Source organism: Cricetulus griseus (genome assembly GCF_003668045.3).
Source record: "Cricetulus griseus strain 17A/GY chromosome 1 unlocalized genomic scaffold, alternate assembly CriGri-PICRH-1.0 chr1_0, whole genome shotgun sequence".
In the NCBI taxonomy this organism is placed as follows: Eukaryota; Metazoa; Chordata; class Mammalia; order Rodentia; family Cricetidae; genus Cricetulus; species Cricetulus griseus.
In genome coordinates, this window is record NW_023276806.1 from 264,354,685 (window position 1) to 264,369,311 (window position 14,627).

At 37.9% G+C, this 14,627-nt stretch overlaps 2 protein-coding genes across 6 annotated transcripts in view; one reads left to right on the forward strand and one right to left on the reverse strand.

The window, feature by feature from the left end:
- Pcdh15 (protocadherin related 15) overlaps window positions 1–14,627 on the reverse strand; it is a 678,164-nt gene that overhangs the window by 571,575 nt on the left and 91,962 nt on the right. For 4 of the 5 annotated variants that reach the window (XM_027394186.2, XM_027394188.2, XM_027394189.2 and 1 more), the window contains one exon: window positions 1,487–1,605. In XM_027394186.2, the coding sequence (XP_027249987.1) occupies window positions 1,487–1,577 (91 nt within the window). In that variant the 5' untranslated portion in view covers window positions 1,578–1,605. Of the gene's footprint in view, window positions 1–1,486; window positions 1,606–7,760; window positions 7,838–14,627 lie in introns of those variants that run through there. The other variant, XM_027394187.2, reaches the window with a different exon arrangement.
- On the forward strand, window positions 12,580–12,792 carry LOC100765440 (40S ribosomal protein S21-like). The gene has a single exon (XM_035451501.1). It carries the CDS (start codon window positions 12,580–12,582, stop codon window positions 12,790–12,792), a length of 213 nt encoding a protein of 70 aa, XP_035307392.1.

The window sequence follows — 14,627 nt, forward strand, 5'->3', positions numbered from 1 at the left end:
AACATGGGTGGCTTCATCTGATTACACAAATTAGCTTGCTAAAGTGAGTGTTTTGTGAATGTATAACTTGAGAAATGGCTTGTCTGCTCAATATGACTGTTAAATATGAATTAGAATAGAATGTTTTATGAAATAAATATGGGCACACTGATTTGTTACTGAGAGCTCAATTAAAATGTGTTCCTTCAAAATACTTGAATGCCTCTTAAATTGTATTTTTAAATTCCAAGCAGCTGTTTACTTATTACTACTTTTTAAAATTCATTTTTTAGACTGGATATTTAAATTTGCCATTAAAGGAAAAAGTACGAACATTTAATTTAGATGTACTTGACATAAACAGAGTGCTAATTAGTGGGACCACTCCAGGGTAAATCTTCTGATTTTATGAATAAGCATTATGGATTGTTCTTCAATCCCAAAAGATATTCACCTCCACAAATACTGAGGACCAAAGGTAACTTAATGTGTGAACATCTTGAACACATTTGGAAAATATCAAACTGACTCATTTATCTTCAGGCATGTCAATTTACCCAGGCAGAGTACAAAGGAATTTCAAACTCTGTTTTAGTACTGAGACCAACCAGGTAACAAGTCAAGAATGAAGATGCGACTATGGGATTTATGTTCACTTTAAGCTGTATAAACATCAAATAAAAACAAAAGGATGTTAAAGAAATAAACATATTCTTAAGTAGTAAAATTCCAAGGGGAAGTTGGCCCATATTTTCTCTTTCACTAACACACACATGTGTGTACATCACATACATAAATATGTATGTCATATATAAACATACCAAACATATGTATATCACACACACACACACACACACACACACACACACACACACACACACACACACACACTGTGTGTGTGGTATTTAAAACTCATCACTCTTATCCTGAAACACTAGCCCAAGCATAGTTTGGGCACTGCCAACCTAATGTAATGAACCTTTGGAAAGATGCTGAAGGTGACTTACTTATTTTTAACAAATTGATTTGCTATTATGGAATGACTTAAGAAGTCAATTACCAAGTCTTTGACATTTTCTCTTCCCAAACAAAATCACGAGGAATCTAATAAAGCAAAATGTGGTGATGGCATCAGCCCTCAAACCGCTTATGGCTTTTCTTATTGTCCTTTTCAGATTTTTTACTCATGGAAGAGTGTGCTGTGCCTCATATTGCTGACTTTATTGGAGACTACTATCTGTGTCCATTCAAATGCATTAGTAGAGTTTAATGTTTTCCAAAGCAATTTAGCACTGCCTAGTAAGTATTCCAATGGAGGCTTTATGTTGGATTTTCTACACACTACAATCTTTATAGAGAATCAAACATGTCTACAGCCACTTTGGTAAGCTCACCAGCTTAAGTTTCTACAAAGAGCTCCTAAGCTTTGAAAATAACTACAGATCAATATTCATTACCAGGAAGAAGCCTTGTTTAACTATAGAGATCAGAGTGAAGGCAGACTTACCATCGTCGTACTGGCCCCAGCTGACTGCCAAGAGTGAGGCAATGACGATCCCATGGGGTAAACACTTCCACAGAGTGAACTGTGGGAACATCTTTTGTCAAATTTCACTCACGGCTGATCTGGAATAACAGGAAGCAACACATTTGACATGTTCATTATCAGCTGTTGGAAAACAAAACTGCCAGGGCACTGAGAAACCTTAATGACTTCATAGTTAATTACCTGTATCACACCATCCATTATCAAGTAACACTCATGGCTAACATACTGGAACCCTTTGCAGACATGAATTTGTACAGAAGTTTTCTCTTATTTTATTGGCAAGCAAGATGGCTAGGAAGTCAGCACAGTGATATCATGAAAAGCATGCTAACTTGAAAACTGGGATGCAGGGAGGGGCTAAAGGAAATTCTAACCAATCTAACTTAGTAAAGATGTGGTTTTTACAGTGTCATTCAACATAAAGTACACATTTCTCTAAGTTGGCTCACTGATTGTTCATTTTTTAATGAAAACAAACCATAAGGAATTAGGGAATGACAACCATTATGAAAATGGCAATTCTTTTCTGGTAGAGTAATTAGAGACTGTCTTAAACATGCCAAGAAAAACTTAGAGAAAGACAGAAGTTTTTATTGTATTGTCTTTCTAAGCATTTGGGTGCATTAATTCCTATGTTTTAGCTTGCAAAGTCCTATCAAGTTTAAAAGAAAAACAATGATGCGTTGAGAAATATGTGGTTAGTTAACATATTGAAAATATTTTTCAAAGAATGATGCACCAAATTTCTTTATAAACTGAGAAAATTATCCTCACCAAATTACATAAAATACATTATAATTTGTGGCTGAGAGGAATCTGAACTCAGCTCTTTGTATTAATGAATTTCAGATCCAAATGCTACCAAGGACAGGAAAGCGAGGGGCTCTGAGTCAGGTCATGAAGGCAAGCACACTGGAGAGGCTGTGGTTACCCAGGGTCAGGGCCGGGTTGTCTAAAGAGTTCAGCTGGTGCTCAGTCTTTCAGGAAGGCTTGTGTGTGGAGATGTACATAAGGTTCAGCATCTCCTGGGATGGCACAGAGCCAGAATGGCCTCTCCATCCCATTTATGGAGCTGAATGCTCCTCCAAGATCAGATGAAGACTTGAGATGCTCACTGTGCCTAGGATTCTCTCCACCAGACCAGCATAGGCAAGCCTAAGTCGAGAGCACACAACTTTATCCTATGTGATAGTGTCCATATTTCATTTACATGTGTCTTATAGTATTGATTTTTACTATACTATACCACATAGAACTTATTGAGATATGTTGAAGAGACATCAAAGTATTCTGATAGAATGTGGATTGCTACACGGAGCTATAGACATTTTTCTTTTAGTTTTCCATAAGAGAAAATAGTAGCTTCATTTTACCTGGACCATTTATATATAATTCTTTGGCTGTGCTATAGAGGAATTAGATAAAAGAATATGAATTTTACTTTAATATGAGTTCATCAACCAGTTACATGGCTTTGAAGAAACTAAATAGAAGCTGTCACTTTCACTAAAATTACATAGGAATAATACCCTCCCATCTAATTGCTCTAAGGACTCAACTATTAGGCAATTATAAATATATGCTCAGGACAGTGACACACTTAGCATGAGAACCATTATGCCATCTATGAAACTCTGCCACTCAGCATCTGGAGTCGTGTGTCCAGGTGTGGCTCATGTGTTTCTTCCATATATCGTCAGAAATGCATTATCACTGTAATCCTCACTCCATGAAAGGGGGCAGAGGCTCAGTACAAAGCTTTGCTACAAAACTCCACTTGCAGTATGGTTCATTGAATTGGAGTCTACTTATGGTCTTTCCATCACAGAGAAGTTTAGGGTAATTTTCCAGGGGGGAAAGGGGTGCCTTAGGCTTCAAGAGAGTCACAAACCTAGCTAGAAACTCTTTCATGATGCCATACTCTGGAATCATTCCACCCCTTTCTTGGTGTTATATAATTTTCTTAGGATGTTGGAAAATAGTGGTGCTAACACTTCTTTTTCTTAAATGACGACATTTCAAATAAAACAAACACAAATGATGTTAACAATTGAAACCAAAAGCTAAAAACAGGGCTAGGGTTGACCTCAACAGCCAAGCACTTGCATAGTATGGTCAATGACCAGGGTTCCATTTCCAGGACTGGAAAGAGTTAAGAAAATAAGCAAAATTTCAAAACTAATGAATGAGTGAGAAGATACTGCCATGGTATCTATAAGAAACAATGAGAGTAAAAGCAGCATCTTAGCCCAGGCCAGAAAGACACAGTTGCCTTCCTTTGCAGGTCCCAATTCTGTCCATGTGGCTTCTCTGTTACTTGGTTAACTCCGAGTTTGTTGCTCTTCAGGCTGATATTATTATGTCTGACTCAAACCAATTTAGCTTCACTTAAAAGCTTTCAAGATGAAAACAACCTTACAGGTCATCACTTTAAAATCACCCCCGCTACTGGTCCTGTTGTGCTTCCAAAAAGAGCCTCCTATGACAAGACCCTCTACAGGCTTATAGCTAGGTCTTGTGCATGTCAGAAGTCATCATATTAAATCATGCATACTTGACAGAGAAGAAAGACTACCATCTGCCTGGAAGTAGAGGGGCTCGGGGAAATGCCTGGTTGTTTCTGAATAAAGAAAAAGCATCATCTCTATGCTTTTATTATTTCCTTCCTTAGTTTCTACTTACTTTATCTCCAGTCTACCTGTAATAACTTTAATGTGTTGCATACAGCAACCTGCAAGAAAGCTATAATGCACCCTGAAAACCTGACATCCTATAGATGGGGAACATCTGCTGTATAGAGCAACACAGTGATAATGCCCCTTTAAAGGAGGCCTGTGATTCAAGCACTAGAGGGCACTGTGTCTACTTAGTGCCACATTGTGCCAACCAGAGGAAGTGTGCCAAGCAGTACAATCTAGCATGACATAAGATGAAACAGATCAGATGTTTTAGGTTGAGACTACTTCTTCAGAAGCTTTGAGGTCTTTGCAATTGCAGAAAATAACCTTCTAGAGGTGAAAACCCAGTGCATTGCCCAATGAGTACAGGGCATTTTAATCATCACCTCCAAAGCAGGCATGGGTCTTTAGCGAACTTGAGCCAGATCCTCTATACACAACCCTTCCCAGCACGTAACTTCAGATATTACTATGCCTGAGAAGTCTACAGTGCACCCAGAGTTTAAAAGGCACACAGTGAGCTTTGAAGAACTTCAATCTATTCTCTATTAAGGAGGTAATTTAATTAGTGTGTTCAACCCTCTGGTGTAGTCCGACTTACTTTGGCCATCACATTGAAACCCTGTCAAAATACTGGTGATGGGAGCTTTCACGATTAGGTTTTCAATCTTACAGAGGAGACTCAGAAGCTTCAAGCTTGGTGTTTGATCTTTTTCCTGGGAGTTGAAATACCTTAATATAATTATTCCCTAGAGGATATATCAGTTTTGGATTTTATATCAATTGTGTTCCCTACAGAATAACAATAACAATAATAAAATGTTTGCGTTACTCTACCATCCCAAAGTCTCCAAATCCATTCACCCAGCAAGAACTTACAGAGGGGAAACTGGACACCACTTGCTCTCCTAGCAGGCAGAAAGTATCAATGATGAAAATGTAATCCTTTTCATGGATTAGTACACATGGATAGCACATATTAGCCAAGTGAAAATAAAACTCCACTGACACTATTACAAATGATGTTTAAAAGGTCACAAGTGAGAGAACCAGCATTGTCAAAAAAATTACAGCATCACATTACCCCAAACAGATGAAATCAGGCTGTATACAGCATCAATAATGGAAGGATAATCTTATGCAAAGCCCAAGTTTTGTAACAGCCTATCTGTGAGCCCTCTGTGAGCAGTGTGTCTATAGTTCAAGTGCAACCTGCTCATGTCTTAGAGTACAAATCAAAGATGCTCCCTTCAGCATTTAACCCATGCTCTCATCAAGGGTTAGAGTGGTAGGAAGGAAAACAGCAGGAGCTAGACACCAGCAGGATCCTAGAAATACACTTTCAAAAATGTTAACTGATCTTTAAGCCATTTCTCCTCACAGCTATGAAAGGGACTGTAAATTTTCTTGAGACACCAAATCTGGAGTGCACCATGACTAAGGTGATAGGTCATCCCACATCCACTCTCAAGAGGAAGTCGGGGAGCCCCACAATGTAGTAGGAGCCTGACCTTTGACAGTTTGCCAGTCAAATGCCGAGGACTTCAGATCTGTGACTCAGTCTAGAAAGAGCGATATATAAAGACCCAGCCCATGTTCTGTGTTCCCAGTGAGAAGTGTCTGGGACCCACATGCTAGAGTAAAGCAAAGCTCCTCTCCATGCAGCCTCAACTACCAAAGTAACAACAAGAAGCATTCCAGTGTGGCTGAATTTCACCACTCCCCACGTGACTTTCCTGAAGTGACTGGAGAGTCCTCTTCTAGCAGTTGGGAAACAACATAGTGTCTTAATTGTTGCCAGAAACCATTTCCAGTCTTAAGTGTGGCCTGGTAAGCTGTGCCTGCCTATCTGCCTTCTTTTTGTTTTTTTTTTCTCTTTGTTTATTTTTTAAAATTTTATTCAACTCTCAGTACAATACATCCAGACTGCCCTCTCCCTTCCCTCCACACCTCCTAATCCCTCCCCACCTGCCCTCTCCCCAAGATCCACTGCTCTCCATTTCCTTCAGAAAAGACCAGGCCACCCAGAGGTATCAAATGAACACAGCATAACAAGATCAGTAAGTCTAGGCACAACCCCTCATGTCAAGGCTAGATGAAGCAACCCAGCAGTAGAAAAAGGGTCCCAAGAGCAGGCAAAAGAGTCTCAGACACTTTGTAACCCCACTGTCAAGAGCTTCCCCCACCACAAATACACAAAACCCAAGCTGAACAACTTTAACATATATGCAAAGGACCTATTACAGACCCATGCAGGCTCCATGTGTGCTTCTTCAGTCTCTGGGAGCCCATATGACCCATGCTTAGTTGATTCTGTGGGCTGTATTTCCTGGTGCCCTCAACTCCTCTAGCTCTACAATCTTTCCATCTGCTCTTCCTCGGGGTTCTCTAAGCTCTGCTTAATGTTGGCTGTGGGTCTCTGCATCTGTTCCCAACAGCTGCTGGAAGAAGCCTCTCTGATGACAACTGGGCTAGACACAGCTCCATTAAAATACAGTGTTTAGGAAATAAGATTCCATGCAACCCTTCTTTCTAGATTACCTCACTTTTCCCCTTTCTTGTATATTTATACATAAATTCACACTCTATACCTACCTATGCAAAAATATTCTCATAATTTCATGTATTAATACGTGTTTTAACAGAATCAAATTATTATAACTGTATTACATCATTCTATACAAATACAAAATGATTATATTTTAGAGTTGTATTATATTTTCATAAATTTATTTTCATAAATTTAGAGGAGGGCAAGAAAGGAGATGCCTTGATAGAGGGAGCCAGTATAGATTTGGAGAGAGGTCTGACACAGGAGAAATGTTAGGGGATCCACAAGGATGACTCCACCTAAGAATCTAGGCAATGGTGGAGAGGCTGCCTTTAGTGACCTTCCCCTATAATGAGATTGATGACTACCTTGGCTGGCATTCCTAGAGCCTTCATCCAGTAGCTGATTGAAGAATAAGCAGGCACCCACAGCTAAACACTGAGCCATACTCATAGAATCCAGTTGCAGAGAGGGAGGAGGAATGAGCAAAGGAGCCAAGGCAGTGCTGGAGAAACCCACAGAAGTTGTAAAGCTGGGGAACCAGCATTGAAGTGAACCAAGCCCTCTCTGAATGTGGGTGCCAGCTAGGAGGTCAAGACAATATATGGAGCCAGTGTTTATCCCTAGAACCTGAGCCCTCCCCCAAATGAGGTGACGGACTTTGAAGATCCCCTACAGAGGGTCTCACTATCTTTGGGGGTGGATGGGTGGTCGATGGGGGTTATAGAAGGATGGGAGGGGGAGGGAATGGGGGATTGATATGTAAAATAAGATTGTTTCTAAAATAAAAAAGGAAAAGAAGGAAACATAAATTTAATTAAAATCGAAGAAGAAAAACTGTTATGTCTCAGCTAATGTGACATAAGAATGAAGATAGTCTAGTTTTGCACTAGATGCAAAGTTGACCAATCCAAATGCTAGAGATTTCTTAATGTATATGGAAGTAGTAGTGGGGGGGCTTAGAGAAGAGCCTAGGGTGAGGACTGATGTCATTGGTACATACCATCAGGATACAGGAGCAGTCTTGAAAATGAGTAATTATGCCAGGATAGATTGGAACTGATAGGTTTATTTGGTGAAGTTCATAAACCTAAAAAAAATACAGATAAACTAAAAATAAAAAACTGAGTCTTCTCTTAGGTCAAGTCAGTTAACAAAAATCAAAATGTGATAGTATCTTAAGGCTGGAAACATAGCAGGGTCCTAGCCTGTTTACCATGAATTTACAAGCTCAGAATTGCCATGTTTTCTATAGATCCCATAGCTGTAGAGGGTTTATTTGCACAGTTATTTTTCTTACATTGCAAAGCAGTGGAACCTGTGGCATTTAACCACAAATTGAGGCAAAACAATCTTCTGTTGTAACTAATAGATTAAAACTAAGCAGGGCTCTTTAGGAATAGTTGATTGCGTATTTGCTTCAGTGAGATTATTATTTGCAAATTCCAGACAAATCACTTTAAATCAGACCTTAAAACATTGAAAAAGACAGATGAGTTATTTATGAATGAAGAACTGAATAATGGTTCATGTGGAGTTTCCAGGCACCTACTTGGATGTCCCACCAAAGAGGCAAGTCCTGTATGATTCCTTGCCATATATCAATAAATAACCAGGGTTTCTAATTAATAAATAGGAAAATGTAAAAGTAATGAAATGCAATTTTTTTCAAAACGTTTAAAAGTATACCTGGATGAGTTATTTTCCTGCATTTAATCATATGTACCATGCATGTGCCTAGTGCTTACAGAAAATTAAGAGTGCATTGGTTCTTCTAGACTTGGAGTTACAGATGACTGTGAGCCATTGTGTAGGTTCTAGGAACTGAACCCCAATCAGGTACAAGAGCAACAAATGTTCCTTACTACTGAGCCATCTCTCTAGCCCCAGTGATGCCAGGTTTTGGATTTGGTTATTTATATGAGTCATTGTCTGGAAACTGGAAATTGACAGGAGAGAAAGGGAAGGAGATGATAGAAGAAAAAGGGAAGGCAGACACAAAGAAAGATTCAGAGGGAAGGAGGGGAAATAGAGGGAGAGAGAAAGGGAAAGAGGAGATAGGAATAGATGGCTATAGATAGACAGATAGATACATGGATAGAGAGATAGATAGATGATAGATAGATAGATGATAGACAGGTGGGTAGGTGGATAGATGGATAGATAGATGATAGAGAGATAGAAAGGAAGATAGATAGATTATGATTTTTCTGTACTCTTAAAGGTGAATATAGTTTGCAACAGGTCAGGTGACTTTTTGGACCTTCAAATATTCTCTCATAGCAGCCCTCAGACATGCAACCAAAAGCCAATGTATCTTACAGCCACCTACATGATGAGCTCCGTGACATAGTCCTCCAAGCAATCCCTGCAGATGAGAACACAGAGCAATAGGCATTTTGGTCGTGTCTTTGCCAGGCACTGAACAGAGGACTGCACAAACCCTGCCTTCCCTCCTGGCTTGGGGATACCTACCCGCTTACAGCAAAAACTGGATGTCAGAAGATCTAACATGTCAAGTAGGTATACTACTTATCATTTTACACTAAAACCATAACCAGTCAATAAAGCTTCCGATTATCAATCTGTCATCAGTGATATTAGGAAATACTCATTGAATAGCTATTTGAATAGTGATATATATATATATATATATATATATATATATATATATATGTGTGTGTGTGTGGTGTGTGTGTGTGTGTGTGGTGTGTGTGTGTGTGTGTGTGTGTGTGTGTACTAAAGACTGAAAGATGAGAAACATAATTGAAAGACTGTTTATTACAGTGTAAGTACATACCTTATAAAAGTTATGTATTTAGCATGGATTGAATAGAAAATATATATTATATGCACTTTGCTAAGTGACTCAGGCAGGATGAATGGGACCAAGTTATTCACTACTTCTTTTTAATCAAATGGAATAAAATACCACATAGCTTCTGAACTTGATCTTTGCTTCATTTTCCACACAGGTTAAGCAGTGATCACAAAGATGCTGTCTCAGTAGAACTACAAAATTTAAATCTCCTGTTTCACCTTTCACTGTCCTTCTGGGAATTTTTAGGCAAGGTCCTTAACATACTGCACACTTGAGTGATTTGTTATAACTTTAAGTTTTCAAAATCCTGTCCAGAACTAAACACATTCATTTGGTGATAAAAATCAGTAAAGATGAATGTTGTAAGTACAGTCCATGCAATAGTGTGTATTGTAATTATTAAAATCACTAGGTTTTAATAGATTTTGGTAACCACATTGTACTTTTGATTTTCTTCAATAAGTGCTGTTTTTAACTTCCATGCTAAGAATGTGTGTGTGTGTGTGTGTGTGTGTGTGTGTGTGTGTGTGCGCGTGCATGTATGTGTGTGTATTCTGAGATGCATGTAGAAATATCTCAAAAGTGGAAACTCAAATAATAGCCTAATAGATAAAGACAACCAAATTTTAACAAGTAACATTTTAAAACATTAAAAGCCTTGTTTTGATGAAATTACTTTACACTTCATCTTACAAAAATTATGCTAAAGGAAGTGATCAATTTTTGCTTGTAACGGTAGAAAGATGAATCATTTGTCTTCGGAAAGTAACTTTTTTGTATAAAAATAATAGAAGATCTCCATTCACCCTAAAATATCCACCAAGAGCACTGTGATAATTCTTAAAGAGACAAGATTTTAATGCAGCACCACATTTTATTTGAAATCTCAATACATTTCTGTACTCAAAAATACATTAAATCTATATTAGATGCTGTGGTTGGAAGACACAAGAGGGATAGCGTATGTCCAAAACTTGTCATTATAGAATATAATAAAGAAAAACTAAAACCAAATTAACACAAATAATATAAGAAAAAATAGGTAAATTTTCCTTAGTAGGAGTGTGGATATGACCATAGCTTATAAAGAGGTGCCAAGGATTCTGCTGCTCACTGGTGGAGAAATCAGAGCAAACAACATATGCATAAAAGGGAATTTTATTCTGCACAGCCTGGGATTTTCTATTATAAGTAGATATTCATTGAATGACCTATGACCTTCCAAAGCCAAATTTAACACTTTCATGCCATGATCTATTGTTTCCCTTAGTTAAAGCAAATTCTCTGTGGTCACATCTGTGGTGTGTGTGTATGTGTGTGTGTGTGAAGTATGCTGTCTCAGAGACATTGGGGCAAACACTATGATACTGCAAACTTCGTAGAAAATATAAATTTGCTTAAATCACAATGCATATTTATTGTGAACATATTCAACATATCTTCTTATTTATTATGAAAAGATAAGTATGGAACACAACTGGAAAATAGGTATCAAATAATAACTCTAATTTTGGTTTCATGTATGACATATTTAATTGGCCATTTATTTTCGTAATCGATGAAAATATGTCAAATTTCCTCTTAATATCAACACACACCCATTTGTAAGCCCTTTCTAACCAGATATCATTTGAATTTTAAGGTTCTTTCATTAGAGCATTATTAAAGATAGGTAAACATAAGCCAGAATATACAAATACTAATTTAGTATATTTTAAATGGTGAGAGTATTGGAAATTGACAAAAAGTTCTCTCTATTCTGAAGAATTTTTCACAAAAAAATGAAAGGCTGAGACAAAACACAATGGAAGTTTAAATTACAGCCTTTCCCCAATTAATTAGCTCTCATTACCTGTATAAAGTAGTGCTTTTCCCATAGAATCATTGCTGAAGTTCAGAGGTTCGAGATTTAATCACCACTTCAAAAGTTTGCTGCCTAACTTCCAAAACTATGAAAAAGGTCCACATTTTCCATGACTCAGCAAGATATTTCCCTTAGAACTAAATCATTAAAGAGTATTAACTCCTTGAAAATTAATGGCTAGAAACATCCCTAACTACTTTCTGAGACGTGATTAGATCAGAGCCGGCCATTATTTGTGGATGTGAGGAGCTTCTGGGAATGCTTAAGATTTGGACATCATTAATATGACGCCCTTGGGTAAAGATGAATCAGATATGAGGAATGATTTTGGAGCAGCCATTTTAACATAGATGATGATACACTGAGAGGAAGAATTGAAAAAAAAATAAACTGCACATTGCAGCCTCTTGTCTTACCCACCCAGCCACCACCACACAACCCAACAGCAGTAAATTCTGGTGGTGCTTTGTCAACAAGACTAAAGAACCAAGAATTCAGAGGTGATTGTGATGGTAGTGTGTATTTGGTTGCATTTATTTCTTTTTATTTTGTTTTTCATTTTCATGTGTAAAAGAAGTTCATGTATGTATGTATGTATGTATGTATGTATGTGTGTATGTATGCATGCGGACACACTTGTACATGTGTGCACATACATGTGGCGGTTCAAAGTTGACATGATCTTCATCCTCAGTGGCTATTTCTCTTTATTGAGGCAGGTCTCCCAATTGGATCCAGAGCTTGCCAGTTGTTTAGACTTGATATCCATCATGTGTGGTGATCCCACATCTCTGCTTCCCAAGCCAGGAATTACAGGCCACCGCTGTTTTTCCTGGCATTTGCATGGATCTCAGGGATGCCATCTCTGGTCTTCATATTTCTGTGGTAAACACTGTAACTGCTGAGCAAGAACAGTCCCGCTGCTCCACGCATCTTCATTGCACCTGGCCAGATGTTTACATGTGTGACTGGAAGTTTAGGGAGACACTGAGGGAATCTAAGAAGTGCATGGACTCGGATGAGCTTCAACTGATAGTAACTTTGTCCTGGGAATTACAATCTGTGCTTCTTATTTTATCTTGCACTAAAAAATAGAGTCTGTGCTTCGCTGGCCTAGAGAGTAGGCATGGTCTCGACATGTGGAACGATGCCGGAGAGTTCATGGACCTGTACTTGCCACAGAAATGTTCCTCGAACAACCATATGGTTGACATCAAGGATCACGCATCCATCGAAAAGAATGTGGCCAAGGTTGACAGATGCACGGGCCGGTTTAATGGTCAGTTTAAAACCTACGCTATCTATGGGGCCATTCGCAGGATGGGCGAGTCAGATGATTCTATTCTCTGACTGGCTAAGGCTGATGGAATTGTCTCAAAGAACTTTTGAACAGAAGATATGGGGGGATATTTGTCATAAATAAAAGTGAGGAAGTAAAAATATAGAATAAGCATCTATTACATACATAGCTAATTCTCATAGTTGTATTTGAATTATTTTTACTTCAGTCTTCATTATATTAGTATAGTACAAATATCCTTTATGTGTACATGTCTTTTACAGACCATGTTCATCCTCCTTAGTCAAAGAGACAATATTGACTAAAAAGATGCTTGTGGCCTGCCAGATGACAGCCAGCTAGTTTGATATCAGCTGTCTCTATTTTCAGAATCCTAGTGACATTATCATTGTCTTTCCTAAATTCTGTTTCCATGAGCACACACTGTGAGAACTTTTAACAAGTTTTAGTAGATTTTCATCTGGAAAATGGTACATCTGTAAGGTGTGCATCATCTGAATGAGGATATGCTGAACACCCAGGATAGGCCAGGTAGAAATTCTATGTCTGTAATATGCAAACTATCTGTAAAGACAACATATGAACTTGGATGGGATTAGTGGAAATTTCAGTTTTATTTTAGTCATTATTTTCTCAAAAAAGTAGTTGTCAGAACTGTAATATACTACTAGAGAGAATGAAATTCTCATACAATTCTCATACATTCAGAGATTCATTCTTGTCAGTACCAAAACCCCCATTGTAAAGCCAAAATGTACTTTGAGGCAGTCTTTGGCTTTCTGGTTGTTTCTTTTGCCCCAACTGTTAACATATCCTCTAAATTTTGCAACCATGAGGGCATGTTTAAACATGCTACCAAGTCTCCAGGTTCCTCTGCTCCTGAACTGTGTTTATCCATGCCTCTTCTGTGCTTTTGAGGCTTAAAGAGGATTCTAGACAATCTTTTAAATCGGCTCTTGGTAATAATAGCTGCTTGTCTTTTTGAGCAACACTGAGATTGACATAACTTCCCATGAGAGTCCTTACATACTAAAAGCATACATATTGGTCTCACAGAGACAAGTAAGAAAAAAGAGAGAATGTTTGCAAGACACTTCATTTCTGTAGTTATTTCCCAATTTTCCATAATTAATTATAAAGAAGCTTTTCCAGATGAATGTCATGGTTGCCATAGACACTTTCAAGGTTATTATGTCTGTAATCATAACATTCATGGTGTGGTATGTGGAAAAATTGTACTTTTTAAAAGGTAAGTATATCTAAATATGGAAGGAAAATACTAATATATAAAATATAGAAAAAAAAAACCGATGGCATAGAAGCTTTTTCTTGAAGATTTTTCTTACCACTTGTATAGGTTTTTTTTTGTTATTTTTAAAACCATCTACTATAAACTAAAACATGTGAAATGGTGGAAATATCTAATACTTTGTTGGTATAAACTCAGAAATTTCCCTCAGAGATTAGTGCATTAAAGAGGAAAAATTTCTATTTAATGATATTGAAAGTGGTATTATACAAAAGTGGACAAGCAAAGCAGCTGGCAAATGCACTCAGATTCACGAGGCATTGCTAATTAAAGTGGGAAATACTGCTGGCAGGGCTTAGCCTCTAAAAATCACTTTCCACAGAATCACAGGAGACGCAGACTAATTTTAATCCTCTGAGCTAAGGCTAAAATTGTATCATGCACTATCTCCTGCCCGCCAAGTAATACAGGCCTGGTGAAGGCCATCCAACTGTCATATTAAGCCACTTTAAGTGTAGCTCATGTCTGTAATTTTCCTGTAATCTCATTCTGTGTAGAGCATTCTCAAGCTACAGTAATTAGAATGGAGTAAGTGTCTGGCAATAGTGATTGGTTCATAGAAAAATACAAACAAAC

Coding starts and splice junctions, on each gene's coding strand:
- LOC100765440 (XM_035451501.1), top strand. CDS start 12,580: ATGTGGAACGATGCCGGAGAGTTCATGGACCTGTACTTGCCACAGAAA.